The following is a 17,461-nucleotide window of genomic DNA, read 5'->3' as shown; positions in this document are numbered from 1 at the left end:
CCCCCCCCCCCCCCCTTCCCACGCCTCCTCCCCCCAAGCCCTCTCCCTCCCACAGATCTGATGTCCCTACTCTCAAATGTTGTGTTTGTGCGTTTCCCCTTCTCTCCCCATCTTGTCTACCGCTCCCCATATTATATAGTTTGTGTGTCTGATTTTTATTTTGTGTGATAAATGTTAGCTCTTTCACGAGCCTTGATCCTGTATACAAAAAAAAAAATGTGGGAATTGGGGCTAATGGATACAATGTGATGATTTCGAATCATAGACAAGTTCTCCATACATCTTGGGACAGTAAGCTGACTGCTGGCAGACACTTAAGGATGTAAAATAAATTCTACAAACCTGAAATATTAAGCATTTGCATGCTCTACACCTTGGATTCCAAATTCCTTCCCTCATGCTGATTCAATTTCCCAATGATGTATCAGGTCATGGGATATTGACAGATGCTATCTCAAGGCGAGGCTTCTTTTTCAAAGATAATTTATCACGTGGAGCGTCCATAATATTTGCTTCTGAACCATCTAGTCGTGGTTTGATTCCCTCTCTCTCTATAAACGGACATCCTGGTGCTTCGCAGGCAGTGTTGAATTGTCAGATAGCAGAGGGACATGAAGTTGGTTGTCAGATGTACCCTTTGTATGATGTATTTGTATGATGTACCTGTCATTTGCTGGTGGATGTTAAAGATCCCATCGTGCCGGCACCCTTACCAAATTCCAAAATTCTGCCCGAATCTTAATGCACTACAATGGAGTAAGCACCTGTCCAGAGTTGATCTTTAGCCACAGACCTTCATTGACCTGTCGGGAACACTCCGATACTGTGTGAAAAGTAAAGACGTACCTTGACCTTGAACCTCCAAAGTCTATAATGTAATCCTTAACCTTCTATGGTGCACTCTGAGTACAGGGTTGGTGACCGATACCATGAGGTGGCATCTACGGCTGCCATCAGGCCTTGGGGGTGACACCTGTGCCAGGACCAGCGCAACCTTTGGGGAGGATTTAATAACCGGCTGCACCCTGAGGTACTTTACCTTTATTAAGTACCATTGCATAATTTTTGTGTACGACTAACTCGAGGAGGTTAAAACATAGATACAATGAATTACATGAAGTGATAATGATTTATTGTAGAAAATGAGACACGATTGTTGACTAACGATAATACTGCTTTTCCACCTGCAAGTCATGCCAACAGTCCACAGGTGGGTTCACTTCCTGAGGGCACTGTGAACAGCGGTGCTCAGCCTGCACAGCAAAACTATGGTACTGTTAGTTGAGGAACGTTTTTATTTCGGTGTCATCATTGTTACCTGGCTTACATTAAAATAGCTTGTGGTAACTTTTATAAATCAGAATGGTACTCGGTAGAGCGCATACCTCCACCAGGCTGAACACATACCTCCGTCAGTTATCCTGCTCACAAACAAACAAACAAGAAGACGTCATGCGTAGCACGATACTTGCAAAATCCGCCCCCTCCCCCCAAAGTTTTCCATTGATACAGCAAATTGTCCATTTCATGAAGATTAAAATTTACAATCTTGATCAAAGCTCGGGTCAACAGGATGAAAAGTGATGATTTTTCAGATGAAAAATGATGATTTTAGAAGTTTGACCTTGAGTTGACCTTTTGACCTCATAAATAGGTGGTTTCCCAATTCAGTGAGGCAATACACAAATGCTGTTCTATTTTCAAGTAAAAAAAAAACCAAAAAAAAACAACCTTTAGAGGCCATTTTTCCCCGCAAAGCGGATTCTATTTTCAAGTCAATCGGATGAAAATTGATGATTTTGGAAGTTTGACCTCGAGTTGACCTTTGACCTTTTGACCTCAAAAATAGTTGGTTTTCCTATTTAGTGACACAATGTGCAAATGCTGTTCAATTCTCAAGTCAATCGGATGAAAATTGATGGTTTTTCAGATGAAAAGTTATGATTTTGGAAGTTTGATCTTGAGTTGACCTTTGACTGATTGACCTCAAAAATAGTACGTTTCCCAATTTAGTGACTCAATATGCAAATGCTCTTCAATTTTCAAGTCAATTGGTTGAGAATTGACGGCTTTTTAGATGAAAATTGATGACTTTAAAAATTTGACCTTGAGTTTGACCTTTTGACCTTAAAAATAGTTGGCTTTCCTATTTAGTGACAATATACAAATGTTATTCAATTTTGAAGTCAATCGGATTTAAAATGGCAATTTTAGAAATTTGACCTCCAGATGACCTTTGACCTCAAAATCAATAGGCTTCTCAATTGGGACGACCTAGACAACTTGGTGAAGTTTCGTGACGATCGGTTTAGAACTGTGACCTGTATGCCGGTGACAAACAAACAAACAGACAGACAGACAGAAAGAACCACAAACGCAACCGACCAATATCCTTGAAAAATCTTCGATTTTGCAAGTAACAAACAGACAAACAGACAAACACACAGACAGAGACAAAACCACAAACGCAACCGACCAATATCCTTGAAAAATCTTTGATTTTGCAAGTAACAAACAGGGGCCTTCAAATATTCTGAGTAGAACCACAGGAGGTTTTAGCGTGGAAGGAAAAGCGGTCCGAGGCGTTCGGAATCTGAGTCAATCCTTTATTCCAACTGTGACCAACCAAACCCTGCTCGTCTAACTTGCAGTTGCACCTGGTACCGGAAACACCTCGATCAACCTGAGCTCAAGCGTATTCACATATGATAACAGGAAATGCAAAATAATGCCCCTCAGGTATCCCCCTCGCCCTCAGAGTGCGTTTAATCTAAAGCAAGGTAGAAACAAAATACTTAGTGATGTAAAATAGATGTTGACTGTCCATGTAAAAATAAGTCACAGCCAAAATCAATGGTGAACAGCAAAATTGACTGTGCGTATTGTGCTGGGAAGTTTAAATGGCGCCCAGAGTGAGTCGTATGTGACGTTAAGGGTACCGTTGTTGTAGGTGTCGACCGGACAGTCAGGAGGAGGGTCCGTTCAGGTGTTGCATCAAGAAAAGCTGGCTTCAAGCGATCTATGGAGACCATTAATATTAAGGGTATGAAGGCCTTCTCAGAGCATTGCAGAACTTTGTGAGGTCCATGATGTGGTTGCTGCAAGGGTTTCTTGGTCCAGCGGCATCCGGTCCAGCGTCATGGCAACGTCATGGCATCAGGTCCAGCAAGGTCCAACGTCATCCGGTCCGGCTACGACAATCCTTAGTGATGGTTGATGGAACACCAATATGTCCGATCCCGATGTGGACGAAGGACCTGGCGGTGGTAGTTGCGGTAACGTCAGCTATCTGTGTAGCCTTCGGCCAACGGGTGACATGGTCAACACAAGTCAGTAAATAGCGGTGCCCGTTTGAAGACCGACGAGATCCACGTGGACCCTGTGGAAACGCCAATCTGGTATTGAAAAGCTACCAAGTCCTATCTGGTATTGAAAAGCTACCAAGTCCTATCTGGTGTTGAAAAGCTACCAAGTCCTATCTGGTGTTGAAAAGCTACCAAGTCCTATCTGGTATTGAAAAGCTACCAAGTCCTATCTGGTATTGAAAAGCTACCAAGTCCTATCTGGTATTGAAAAGCTACCAAGTCCTATCTGGTGTTGAAAAGCTACCAAGTCCTATCTGGTGTTGAAAAGCTACCAAGTCCTATCTGGTATTGAAAAGCTACCAAGTCCTATCTGGTATTGAAAAGCTACCAAGTCCTATCTGGTGTTGAAAAGCTACCAAGTCCTATCTGGTGTTGAAAAGCTACCAAGTCCTATCTGGTGTTGAAAAGCTACCAAGTCCTATCTGGTATTGAAAAGCTACCAAGTCCTATCTGGTATTGAAAAGCTACCAAGTGATGCGACAGTACGATGTTGGATCTTGGAGCATTGGCATTGAAGACATTGCTCGGCCCAATGGCGCACGTCGATGTCGATGTCGATGCGTGGCCAGATGTAGCGCATGGTGACGAGTCGCTGGGGTTGCTCGAATACCCAAGTGCACGAGTGAGTGAAAAGTGTCGAATACTAATACGACAGAATGCTGCAGGTACGAAAGGGCTTGACTGTCCCATCGATGTATCACACACACAAGTGTAGTTGGTGTCTGTCCCTCGGATTTCTTACCTGGTGAAATGGAAGTGAATCTGCCTTTCCCGCCACCACCAAACCCACCTCATTCCGAATTTAGTTTTTGCTTCCTGAGATCTCATCCACCCACAGCATCTTCCCTGCATCCCTTGTTTTTCCGTTTCCGTCTATTTTTTTCTCTCGGCCCCGCTGTTGGCGTTTCCCCTCTCTTTTTCTGCTGTTCATTTTGTTCTGTTGTGTTCTGATCCATTCTGTGTTCTAGTTCTTCCATGAGCCTTGACCTTGTGTACAGTTGAGCAAAACGTTATCACTTGTGCTGTGGGCAGCGTACATGGAAAAACGTGCATGGAGGCTCAACAAGTCATCACGTCACAGCTGCTGGGCCAAGAGATCCCAACACTGCTCGGGAAGTTTGGGAATTCCCACCCCAAAGATCCTGGCCAATGGTTGACAATTTTGGGGGCAGATTCCCTTCCTAATGCCGTAAGACTCCATTTCTGAGGACAGGGGTTGGGGTGCAGGATTCCTACATACCTGTACTTGCATGACACCTTTTGGAATTGGTCACATTCGCCATAAGTATTCAAGAGATGTCTCTCGTGTTGTGATTGGTGAGTCGTTCCCTACCTGCAGACGGGAACGTGTGAGGAGGCCTGCAGCCTGGTGCTCGGTGTGCAAGTGCACGTATTCTGGGCATATACAGGCACAGTGTACAATCCCCAGGCTCACCTGGTGGCGGCGCGTTACACCTTCTCTCCTCCCGTAAACGTCTTGGTAAGTAAAAAAGAAATTACAAAAAACAAAAACCGATCGAGCAATCGCTCATTTGAGGTTAAGAATCGTTAGGAAGTAAAGAAAAGAAAATTCCTTTCATTTATACGTCTTTAAACCTCTTTAAATCTTTATTTAAAGTGAATTGTATATTTGAACAACACAGCAGAAATCACCTTCATAATACAGTACTTCCAAGAACCTTCAGTTTTGCACAGGTGTGTTTCAGTTACCAGGTTTCTTGTAGAGTGCTCGTTTGTTTAAAACTTTTTGTGCCGGTGCATTTCTGGGATGAATCCTGCTATGAACTTGCACAAGGACCAAGATGGCCTGTCAGGTTGCACGCTTAAACAAAATGGCTGACACCACTCTCTCCCACCACCAGTGCCATCCATTCCTGTCGCTTTCAGCCGCCATCTCTTTCACCGACGCATCTCGGCCTCCTCTTCTTGCCCGCTCCGTACCAGCCGTTGAAGACAAGGCCCCTCTCGACTTCTTTCTGCCGTTTTCCAGGTACTCGAGCTGTGCAGCCACATGGGAGGTCCGACTCGCAGGAACTAGAACTTCATTCTTCCTCACAATGGTGACCAGCCTTTGGTCATTTTCCTTATTGTAAATGTGCGGCTGTACTTCGGTTTTTAATTTAATTTAAATAAAGTTTGTTGTTTAAACTGGTTTGTAAAACTGTTTGGGGGCGGAAGTCGTTTCCTTGATGCCATTCCAATGCTGCTCGACGACAGCTGCTGAAACTACCGGTGCTCTGCCTAATGGCAGTTTCCGTGCTCCCAAAGCAATCTCATGGAAAGGATTGCACTGGGTGGTTTACTGTGCCTTCCCAGAATACTCAGGATAGTCATTTAGAACATGGCATCGATGGTGCTACACAATTGCCTACTCCTTGTGAGACGGCGCCGTAGGATCCTCAATGTCCGGCAGATTCGACCAGCACAGACGACAGGTGAGACACCCAGCTAAATGGCCCTTCTGATGGAATTTATTGTAAAGGACTCGGTCTCCCTAACGAGTGATGTGAAACCCTGGACATGGAGGCATTCCACACACGACTGATTTGGAGTGTGGTGTGGCAGTAATCATTGATTTATCCGCACGGCGGTTTCTGAGAGGCATTTGATTACGCTGGAGGCCGACACAGCAACGGGTTTAATAAATAATGGGGACTAGTACACCCACTCACTACGGGAGGGGCAGGAAGGGTCATTCCTCTTTGGGGTATATAGATTTCAGTCGATCTATGGATGGGTCTCAATAACATTGGGTGTGTGTTCATTTACCACGTTTCTTGTGGAGATCGCCAAGTGGTTTAAGCATTTGAGCAAGCACTCCATTCAAAACCGTTAAGGAACGGCTGGCTTGGCAAGCGCTAGCTAGCTGCTTGGTAAATGAGCACAACCCGAGCTTCCTCCCTTTAAGTTTCGTATCAAACAGCAGGAGCGAGTTTCAAAAGTTCGCTACAAAAAATGCCACGGTAGCGGCAGAAAAGGTCATGTTATTAACCCAACATTTGTGGGGTATATAGAGTACAGTAGATCTTTGCTCAGTTCTGTAAGTAAACCTTACTTCACAGATGTCAGGATTCCTCTAGATTTCTTCATTTAGTGTTATAAAGAGCATTAGCGACTGTTTAAAAAGCTAAGCACACGTGTTTGTGGTTTAAAATATTTTTACTTCCTGTAGAAGCCGTTGCTCCCACGGAAACGTCATTATAACTATATAAAGCCATTTATACACGTTATCACTGCAGGAAAAATGCCTTGGCGAAATAGGACATTATTAGTATTAATATTGTTTTGTAATAACATTAAGAATATGCGATTATCATTAATTTTGTTATTAAAAGCGTCTTTGGAAAAACGCCACGATAAATCTTCTTCTTTGGAAAAATTGATATAAACCTCAACGTGCAAACCCCATTGACAGCAATGGTGGGGAAACCCCACTCGGGGAAGATAAAACCCCTTGGGGAGGGGGCAAATGAGTGCGCTACAACCTTCATTATGTAAACCTTAGTCAACCTGTCAAATTTGGTTGAGATTGGATGAGTAACGATGGAATGTATTGGGGTCAAAAATTCATCAGACAGATGGACAGACGGACACTAAATGGCGTATTTTAGTACGATTCCGTCTCTCTGCTTTCTTCACATATACGATCTCACATATTGGGCCAAATTTCATCCTCACATTTCAATCACAGATGTAGAGATGAGCGGTGATAAATAATTTGTCTGGCAAAGACGATGACGAGGGTCTGCCATTGGTAGTTACTGGTAATCAAGCCAAGAAGAGTGACAGGCCTTGGCAGGAGAGTAGTGATGGGTCGGACTCATCCAAAGTGGTTAAAACACCCACTAGCCCAGAAGAACATCACGGCAAACTCCTAGTCATAGTTTCGACATCTGATGGCTCTAAACCTTAGAGTTTCAACAAACCTATAAAAATGGCAACATGGATGAAAAAATAATTTTGAGATGTACGTAGTGTGTTCAAAAAGTATCCGACCTTTATTTTTCGTGCGTAAAAAAAAAGAAGCTAGGGAGGCGTTGATTGGTGCACGTATGTAGGCGATCCTAATGCGCACGCGTGAATTTTTTCCCACCTGCAGAAGCTGTCATTCGACGGCAGACCGCCGATGAGTGAGGACATGTAAGTGAGCGCCGTCGGATTTTCGTTTTTGACAAAATGACGGAAAAACTTGAACAACGCTACTGCATCAAATTTTGTGTTTCATCAAACTTGCATCAAAACTGCAACTTGGTTTCTGGGTCGTACCCATAAACCCAGGACTCATCGCCAGTGATCACTGTGTTGAGGAAGCTGGGATCGCTGTTCACAGTCTCCAGCATGTCCTGTGCGATCTCCAAACGGAGTTGCTTCTGCTCAATAGTTAGCAGCTTTGGTACGAACTTCGCTGAGATTCTCCTGAAGCCCAAATCCTCCTTCATAATAGAATGAATGGTGTTGAATCTTGCGGATCGTTTCCACTTGGGAATCGCCAAGCTTTACACAATTTGATGCAGTAGCGTTGTTCAAGTTTTTCCGTCATTTTGACAAAAACGAAAATCCGACAGCGCTCACTTACATTTCCTCACTCATCGGCGGTCTGCCGTCGAATGACAGCTTCTGCAGGTGGGAAGAAATTAACGCGTGCGCATTAGGATCGCCGACATACGTGCACCAATCAACGCCTCCCTGGCTTCTTCTTTTTTACGCACGAAAAAGAAAGGTCGGATACTTTTTGAACACAGTAGTATGCAGTGGCAAAAAGCTCAGATGAGGTGGCGCATTTATCGAATGCAAATCGGTCACCCAACGGGATACGGTTTTGAGAGACTCTCATGATGGTAGAGTCCGAGTCTCTTGTCAGATTCATAGGTCACTGAGGGAAAGCTGAGGGGTCATTTACAAGATTGCCTTCTCAACTGAAATTGCTGACATCAAGAGCAATGTAGCCGATATGGGAGTTGTTGATACACGCTGTCTCACTACCGTTAGGGAAGGGGTCAATGTCAAAACCACATCGGTGGTTTTGACCTTTCACAACCCTGTCTTACCTCCCAAAAGGTGTTTCTGGTTATGAGGCCTTCACTGTACATGACTATATCCCATCACCCTAAGATGTTACAAATGCCAAAAGTTTGGCCATACCGCTCCAGCCTGTAGGGGCAAACAACTCTGCTGCAAATGTAATGGAGACCACGAATACGGAAAGTGCACGGTGTGAAAATGCCTTGTGCCAACTATGGTGAGGATAACAGTGCGGCCTTCAGATGATGTCCTGAATTCCCAAGGGCTGCCCAGATCCAACATGTTAAAACTGAAGGGAAGCTGTCCTATGCTGAGGCTGTTTTCAAGGTTCCCAAAATCAAGAACCCAATTTATGAAGTCAGCATTATAGAAAATGAAAATATTGACAGAAATGGGTGGGAGTCGAGACCGATACCAAAGATCAAGAATGCCAAACCGAGAGTGTAAACACAGATGTAGAGATGAAGATTACCACAATGGGGTTCATCGGTTTTATCACCGAAGTTGTGAATTTCGCAGCCAAAGCAAAAACGAGTTCAGAGAAAAACATAATTTCCTCTGCAGCCTTGAAACATCCCATAAGGACAGAGGAAGTGGGAATGGAGTTTGATGTGGGGTCGGTCAAGCTTGGTGTTTCCTTCATGGGAAGTGAATGTAATGCTGAACTGGCATGGAATATTATCAAAATCCCTTCCACAAGAGAAACTGTTATCATAAATTGATAGAATCCTTGCCAACCATTGATCGATAAACGCTGAGCAAGTGCAAAGGGGTCGGAAGTCGTAAGTGCAAAGGAGTTGATTCTGTGGTGTTTTGACTTCAGCAGCCACAATATTCTATGGGGCTCCAAACTTACCAATGAAAATGGTGAATGCATCGAAAATATAATCAATTAATTTGACTTGAATGATGTAATGGGACCTTTGTCAATCCATCCACTGGACAGTCTTCCTCACTCGACCTCACCTTTGTCTCATCAGTAACAGCAAGATGCGAACGAAGGGTTCACAGCGAATCTTTCCAAGGCCAACTGGTGGAATGGCGAGTGGAAACAAGCTATCCGGGCAAGGAAGGCTGCTCTCAAAATAATAAGGAAATCTATGTTGATCCAAGATGCCGTTGAATAGAAAAGGAAAGAGTCCAAGCCAATCGAGTTATCAAATGAGCTAACACTGCTTCTTGGCGCTCCTTATGTTCATCTGTCAACCTGGACCTCTCTCTTCAGACCATCCGGAGAAGAGTCTAGAGAAGAGGGAGAACCATCCCTGCGCTTGTCTGTCATAATGAAATCCTCTGTCTGAACAAAGATAAGGCTTTGAGCCTGGGAAAACACTTTTCTAACTTTACTGGAGACATCAATAATGACTTGAAGTTCAAAGCAAGCAAATGGAAGAGCAAATACTGCAATTGGAGTCATAAGAGGGAATCCAAAAAGTAAAGAGCAAAGATGAAGCTTCACGCTGTTGAAACCAAAGCTTTCAGAATCATTGGAATCTCCAGCGATGAAGCTAACTCCGAGGGCCTTTCACTTACTCACCGCAGGCAGGTTGGTGGTCTTTCTGTCTTCGACAGACTCCTCTCCGGCCTTGCTCCTCCAGCTCTATCTGTGCTCTGTCCCCCAAATATTCCTGCAGGTCGCACAAGATCTGCCTGCAACCCTCTTAAGGTTAAACTGCCAAAATCAAGACTCTCTGCTCACCTTCACTCTTTCATTCCTCTTTTCTCTCGCCTCTGCAACAAGCTCCCTCACTCTCTTCAATCCCATTCCTCCCTCTAGGTCTTTAAAACAGCTGTTCACCAGCATCTCTTATCTTCCCTCATACAAAACCTTGATCTTTTCTACCCCCATTAATTCACCCCAGATCCACTTTTTTGAAATTCCGACTTCTTTCCTGGAAATGCCAGCAGTGTCCATGAGTTTCATACCTCTCCCACCCACCACCCCCATTCCCATGCCTCCTCCCCCCAAGCCCTCTGCCTCCCACAGATCTCCCGATGTCCCTGTTCTCTACTGTTGTACTTGTGTGCTTGTGTGCTTCCCTCTCTCTCCCTATCTTGTCTCCCGCTCCCTTTATCACATGTTTTATGTGTCAGTTTGTTTTTATGTGATTAATGTTAGCTCTCACATGGGCCTCGATCTTGTATACCAAACAAAACAAAAACAGAAATGTCATCAGGAAAGCATTCGGGTTTCAGCCACTACTTCACTACCCTCAAACCTATACAGGTGCAGCCAAGTGAGCCTCACAGAAAACTTTCTGCAAGATTCACTTCTCCCTAGACAGGTAGATAAAAACAAGACCGAAGCGGCGTAGCCAGGCTTGTAAAATATTATAAACCACAAACACATATGTTTAGCTTACCAGTCGCTAATGCTGTTTATAACATTAAACAAAGAAATTTGGAGGAATCCCGACATCCGTGAGGTAAGTTTTACTTACAGAACTGAGCGAAGATCTACTGTAATCTATATACCCCACAAGGGTTGGAGGTGTGCTCATTTACAAAGCAACTAGCTAGCGCTTGCCAAGCCAGCAGTTCCTTATCAAAGGTTTTGAATGGAGTGCTTGCTCGAATGCTTAAACCACTTGGCGATCTCTCCACTTGAGGTGTTTTGGGTCTGAGGTATTTTGGGTCTTCGGGGTGTTTTGGGTCTTCGGGGTGTTTTGGGTCTTCAGGGTGTTTTGGGTCTTCAGAGTGTTTTGGGGTCTGAATGGTCTTGGGGGAATTAAAGGGTCGTCAAAGGTCTAAGGGGTCTCAGCAGTCTCAACGCAATTAAGAGGGTTAATTAAGAGGGTGTTAATTTTATTTGAAGAAGAAGAAAACGTTTTCATCGCATATAAACATAACGACATAACTATATACGTTTGCTCTATTAATAATAAAGATTAGTGCCGAACAACGCTCATCAATGATCATGAACCATACACTGCTTCAATCCATTGATGACATTGGGATTAAAGTATTATGGTTATATTTACTATATTATTATTATATTATTACGAAAACGATACTACTGAAACGATACCACTGTATTAAGAAACCTGGGTTTAATTTGTCTGAAGCGGTCCAAAGAAGAGTCATAACACTTAAGGCCTATACGTACCGTATTGTTGGAAGAGACGTAACGCCGATGCTTTCGATATTTGATGGTCATTTTAACAATCGGTTTGTTTGTGTTTCACACTGAATGAAAAACGTAAAGAGAGAGCATGGCAATTGTAATATGACAGGTTCGATATGTTTGGCATGAACGGCATATAAATCAAAATGGCGGTGCGTGGAGTCAGCCGCCGTTCCGCCGTAATGACATCAGACGTAATCACGTCACCCTGTCATGTGACCAGATCCTCAGCTCTGATTGGTATACGTTTGAGGGGACATACATACATACGGACGGACAAACACTGTTCTCGACGTCTTTGCCAGATGGGCTACGCCGTGAAAAGAAATAAAGAGTAAAATAGATAAAAGCAAAGAAATCCAATCGAAGGCAAAGAAATGGAAGGCAAATCCAATCGAAGGCAACCTCAGATCATTCTACAAATCCCACAACAAGTGTGTGTCTACTCTCAGGAGAGCCAGAAAACATCTGTCCAATGAGCAAGAATGAATGAATGAGATTTCAAACTCGTCTCCCTCCTCAAAAACATGTCGGCACCTTGTCTCTGGTGTATACTCCTCCTCTTTACCTCTTTGACTCCACTCTCTGTCGTGTCATCCCTCATCCTTCAGACAGGCAGGCTGCAGCCCTTTACCTCTTTTTCAGACCTTGACAAAATCACGAGGTGGTCAAACACTTAGAATATGTCTTTTAATCCTGACATCTTCATCTCTGTCTGAATGGTCCACCACCCAGCTCGTGCCTCAAGACCAAGTGAAACCTTTGAAAGAACAAATATTTAGGACAGATTACAGAGATGTGGACATTAAAAGTAGGGCAGAAGGGTTGATAATTAAAATAAAAAAATCACTGATTTTCTTTACAAAATTTGTCTCAAAGACAGACAGCTATATTAGTAGAATCCAAGAAAACAGAGATACAGAGAACACCATTTTCCCCACCATGACACCAATACCACACACTGCTCTCTCTCCCACTGCAGATGGTGCTCGTTATACAACACAACCCAAACAGATGATGTGACCAGGGAACCAGCACATAGCAGCCAACTCCAAAATCTTTAACATGCACAACCTAAATGTAGGTGGAATCCTCCACTCCAGAGGATGGCATGTTCAACGCTCTCGTGGTAATGCACCAGAATGGAAGTATTTAGTTGCATCTGAACCAGTCATGGATCATCCTTCGATTTATTACCAACTGAGCTGTGTTTTTAAAATGCTTTTTTTTTCATGGGTAGCTTCCAAAAGCATTATTGCACCAGGGGTTATACCAACGTTCATCAAAGGTTAAAGAAAGAAAAACTACAAGACCTGACACATTGTCGGAGTGGTGACTCTTGCCAAGAGACCGCTTCAGAAGAAGACACTCTGTAATGAGAATGGTGCAATGTGTGCGTGTGGGTGTGACTACATTTCACTAGGCCTACATTGCAAAATAGTTATTTCTGGAATCAAAACCAGTTTAATAGGGAGAGTATCGCAATCACAACAACTAGAACGGCACTCGGTAGAGCGCAAATCTCCGCCTGGTGAACAGTTTATGTTTTGTATCCACTGATAGGCCAGATCTGGATTCGGACCTGAACCAAAATCTAATCGGATTGTTCTTGTCACCAAACCAACTCATCCCCCAAGTTTAGTCGTAACTCATCCATAACTTTTTTAAATATCATGTTATATATCGCTTTTCACCCGATCTCTCAATGGTGAAGAATCCTTAAAAATTAATAATTCTCGTATCTGAATCCATATTCAGATCTTCACCAAAATCGAATGGATTAGTCCTCATCACATACACAACCTCTCCACCAAGTTTCGTCCAAATCCGTCCATAACGTTTTGAGATATCGTGATATGTATCGTTTTTGGCCCTATCACTCAATGGCGAAGAATCACTTTAAAGAATTATACTAGCCGGATCCGGATCTTCACCAAAATCAAATCGATTCGTCCTTGTCACACACCCAACCTCTCCGCCAAGTTTTGTCCACATCCGTCCACAACTTTTTGAGATATCTTGTTCACAAACAAACAAACAAACAAGAAGACGTCATGTAGAGTACGATACTTGCAAAATCCACCCTCCCCCCCCCCCAAAAGGTTGAAATTGATCCAGCAAATTGTCCATTTCATCAAGATTAGAATTGATGATCTTGATCAAAGCTTGGGTCAACAGGATGAAAAGTGACGATTTTTCAGATGAAAATTGATGGTTTTAGAAGTTGGACCTAGCGTTGACCTTTTGACCTCAAAGTTGGTTTTCCAATTCAGTGAGGCACTATGCAAATGCTGTTAAACATTCAGGTCAATCGGATGAAAAATGGCAATTTTAGAAATTTGACCTCCAGGTGACCTTTGACCACAAAATCAATAGGCCTCTCAATTGTGACGACCTTTTTTTTTTTTTTTGTATACAACATCGAGGCTCGTGAAAGAGCTAACATTAATCACACAAAAAGACAAACCGACACACAAAACACAAAAAACAAGGGGAGCGGCACACAAGATGGGGAGAGAGGGGGAAGGACACAAACACAACATTTGAGAGCAGGGACATCGGGAGGACTTGGGGGGAGGTGGGAGAGGAATAAAACATATGAACACTGCAAGGACTCTGGGCTGAATTACCGGGGGTAGAAAAGATCAAGGTTTTCGATGGGGGAAGATAAGAGATGGTGGTGAACAGCTGTTTTAAAGACCTGGAGGGAGGAGTGGGATTGAAGGGAGTGGGGGAGTTTGTTCCAGAGGCGGGAGAAAAGGGGAATGCAAGAGTGAAGGTGAGCAGATCCACAACTTAGTGAAGTTTAATGATGATCAGTTTAGAATTGCGACCTGTAGTGAGGGCCAAACAAACAATGAAAAATCGCTCATAGAACGACACTTGACAAAAGAGAACAAAGTAGAATGGCGCTCAGTAGAGCATCCTTTTTACCTCACAAATAATTGGTGGTTGAATTATGTGACCTGATTTGCAAATCGCCATCAAATTTGAAGTTAATCGCATGAAAATTGTCAATTTTAGAAATTTGGCCTATGTTGACCTCAAAAATAGTTGGTGGTTGGTTTCAGTAAGCCAACATGCAAATCCTATTCAGATTTTAAGTCAATCGGATGAAAATTGAGGATTTTAGAAATTTGTAAATTGTGGTCGACTTTAGGCCTATGTTGACCTTGTGACCTATGTTTACCGAAAAAATAGTTGGTGGTTGAATTCAGTAAGTTGATATGAAAATCCTATTCAAATTCCAAGTCGATCGGATGAAAATTGAGGATTTTAGAAATATGAAAAAGTGGTTAACCTTTGGCCTATATTGATCTTTTGACCTCAAAATATATATAGGATATTGTCGGACCACAAACACTACCAGTTTCGTGAATATCAGTTTAAAACAAGTACAGATACATTCAAAGTACACCACCCCCATGCCATATAATTAAATATCCTACAGACGCCTCGCGTCTGGCAATACCGCAGTGCAGCTCATAGAGGCTGAAATTTGGTGGGAGAGGTGCACAATAATTGATTGATTAATTGTATAATTAAAATCAATAAAAGATTATCACAAAATATTTTCTTAATCAATTGGCTAAGAGCATAACTAAACCATTAGTGCTTCATCCGAAGATGTATCTTTTAGAAATTTAATTAAATAAGTCATTAATAAAAAATTAAATAATTAATTAAGCAATAAATAATTAATCGATTAAATGATTAATCAATAAATCAAAAATATCCTTGATAGCCACATCACTTGGTCAGTCATGTCCAAATATTAGCTTCCGAGCTCAAAAGGTGCCTGAGATATTGGCCAAATGAGAAAGAAAATAAATAAATAATTAATAATGAAAATAAATAAATAATAATCATGAAAAAATTAAATTATTAATCAATTCGGTCATAGAACACATAAACCACCACCATTTCATCCGAATCTGTAACTAAAAAAAAAAAAAATGTCATTAATTGAATAATTAATCGATTAATTGATTAATTAATAAATCAAAAATAGCCTTTGCAGCCAAATCACCTGGTCATTGGCATGTCCAAATATCAGCTTCCTAACTCAAAAGGTGCCTGAGTTAATGGTCAGAAGAGAAAGGAAATGTAATTAATTAAATAAGTACTTAATTAATCGCTAATAATTAAATAATTCCTCAATTAATTGATTAATCAAAAAACAAAAAATACTGTTTTTGACAAAGTACTTGCTCACTATTGTGCCAAAATTTCAGCTTCCGAGCTCAAAGGATGGCTGAGATATCACCCGGACAAACAAGAAAGAAAGAAAGAAAACAACCAGAGTGAAAACTGAGTACTCCCTTTCAGCGTGCGTCACTGCCAAGCCCCCTTTGGTGCCCAGCAATGACGTTTTGCAGCGCCTGGAGATGGCATAGGAAAGGAGCGGTGTACAATTAACACACACACACACACACACACACACACACACACACACACACACACACACACACACACACACACACACACACACACACACACACACACACACACAAAAAAATGTTTTTTTGCCAAGTAATAACAAATGAAACCGACCAACATACGAGTACTTGAAAAATCTTTTTTTGCAAGTAACAGACAGACAGGGGTGAAAACATAACCTCCATCCAACTTTGGTGGCGGAGGTGATAAACTCATGAGTGATAAACTCACTCTAAGAAAAAAAAAAACCCTATACTTTATATCTTTGTTCGCTTTGATGGTATTTCAATGACTTCACATATGAAGAGTTGCAGAGTTGCAACGTGTACAAGCGAAGAATATCAACAAGACATTTGTGCGTGAAGTTTCTTGTATACAACAACAACTTGCATTTTAAGGCCATTTTCACTGCTAGAGCGGGGGTTAGCCTTGCGGTCCCCATGACAATCTTCTCCATTTTGCCCTATTTTCTGCATCTCTCCTTGTTAACCCCCTTGCCCGCATTTCTTCTTCCACCATCTTTAGCCAAGTCTTTCTCGGTCTTCCCCGTCTTCTACTTCCTTCTACATCAATTTCCATCACTCTTCTCAACCAGTCACTTTCATCCTTCCTCAACACATGACCAAACCATCTCAACCTGTTCCTCTTCACAGCATCAATCACAGGCTCTATTCCCATCATCTTTCGCAATTCATCATTTGTCTTCCTTCTTCCTCTCTTGTATACAAAAATATATATATATATAAGATTTATTTATATCGTAAAACCAAATAAAGGATATCAAAATGCAAAGCCCGTCCACGTCCTCTTTGTACTCAAACTAAACTTGACAAAAATGACAGCTAAACATGTTGTACATTTTATTCATTTGTGTTCTCCATATTCTCATAATAAAGGTTTGTTGAAGATTTCATGACAAAAGCTCAATTGTTAAAAATGTTATGTCCTGGACACACATCCTGAAGCTCAATGGTAAATACATAAATAAACACAGAAGTGATTTTTAAAAAACTGGGCGTCTCATGCTTGACGCGATGCGGTGGGGCTTACAAGGCCTATTTATAGTCACAATGTCTTTGCCCTTTCACATTTTGACCCAATTTTTTATTATGTTCTCCATTTTCTTGTAATAACAGTTTGTTGAAAATTTTATGACAAAAGCTCAAATGGTAAAAAAAAAAGTTATGACGGACACACGGACAGATACACAAAAACCTGTCACGCTGCGCGGGGAGACGGACTAACAAGCATCAAAAAGTTGGTGCATGCCAGCAAATTCTGAGTCGGCCACGGATAAAAACGTTTTACGTGTTTGCACCAATATTCTCCATCTCCAGGAAGGACAAAACAAAGCCACAGTTATGTACCTTTAATGTAATTTCCAAACAAATACATTTCTGCAAGTAATTTTAGCACTTGTACTATGAAACTTCTAAATGCATCTGCTGAGGTTTAATAAATAACGTTTGTCCTTTTTATTGCAATCGTTTTAATTATTTTTTTATTTTGA

General features: G+C 42.1%; 1 protein-coding gene across 4 annotated transcripts in view; it reads left to right on the top strand.

Annotated features, from left to right (window-relative positions):
* The window catches only part of LOC137430057 (tectonic-3), a 62,017-nt gene extending 56,217 nt beyond the window's left edge, over positions 1-5,800 (top strand). For 3 of the 4 annotated variants that reach the window (XM_078780168.1, XM_078780171.1, XM_078780172.1), the window contains 4 exons: positions 902-1,030; positions 4,398-4,554; positions 4,705-4,845; positions 5,228-5,507. In XM_078780168.1, the coding sequence (XP_078636294.1) occupies positions 902-1,030; positions 4,398-4,554; positions 4,705-4,845; positions 5,228-5,458 (658 nt within the window). In that variant the 3' untranslated portion in view covers positions 5,459-5,507. Of the gene's footprint in view, positions 1-901; positions 1,031-4,397; positions 4,555-4,704; positions 4,846-5,227; positions 5,508-5,681 lie in introns of those variants that run through there. The other variant, XM_078780170.1, reaches the window with a different exon arrangement.
* Positions 5,801-17,461: the final 11,661 nt, after the last annotated feature.

This window comes from Myxine glutinosa, chromosome 6 (genome assembly GCF_964187855.1).
Source record: "Myxine glutinosa chromosome 6, kmMyxGlut1.1, whole genome shotgun sequence".
Lineage (NCBI taxonomy): Eukaryota > Metazoa > Chordata > Myxini > Myxiniformes > Myxinidae > Myxine > Myxine glutinosa.
This window is presented reverse-complemented; position numbering and strand designations above follow the sequence as displayed.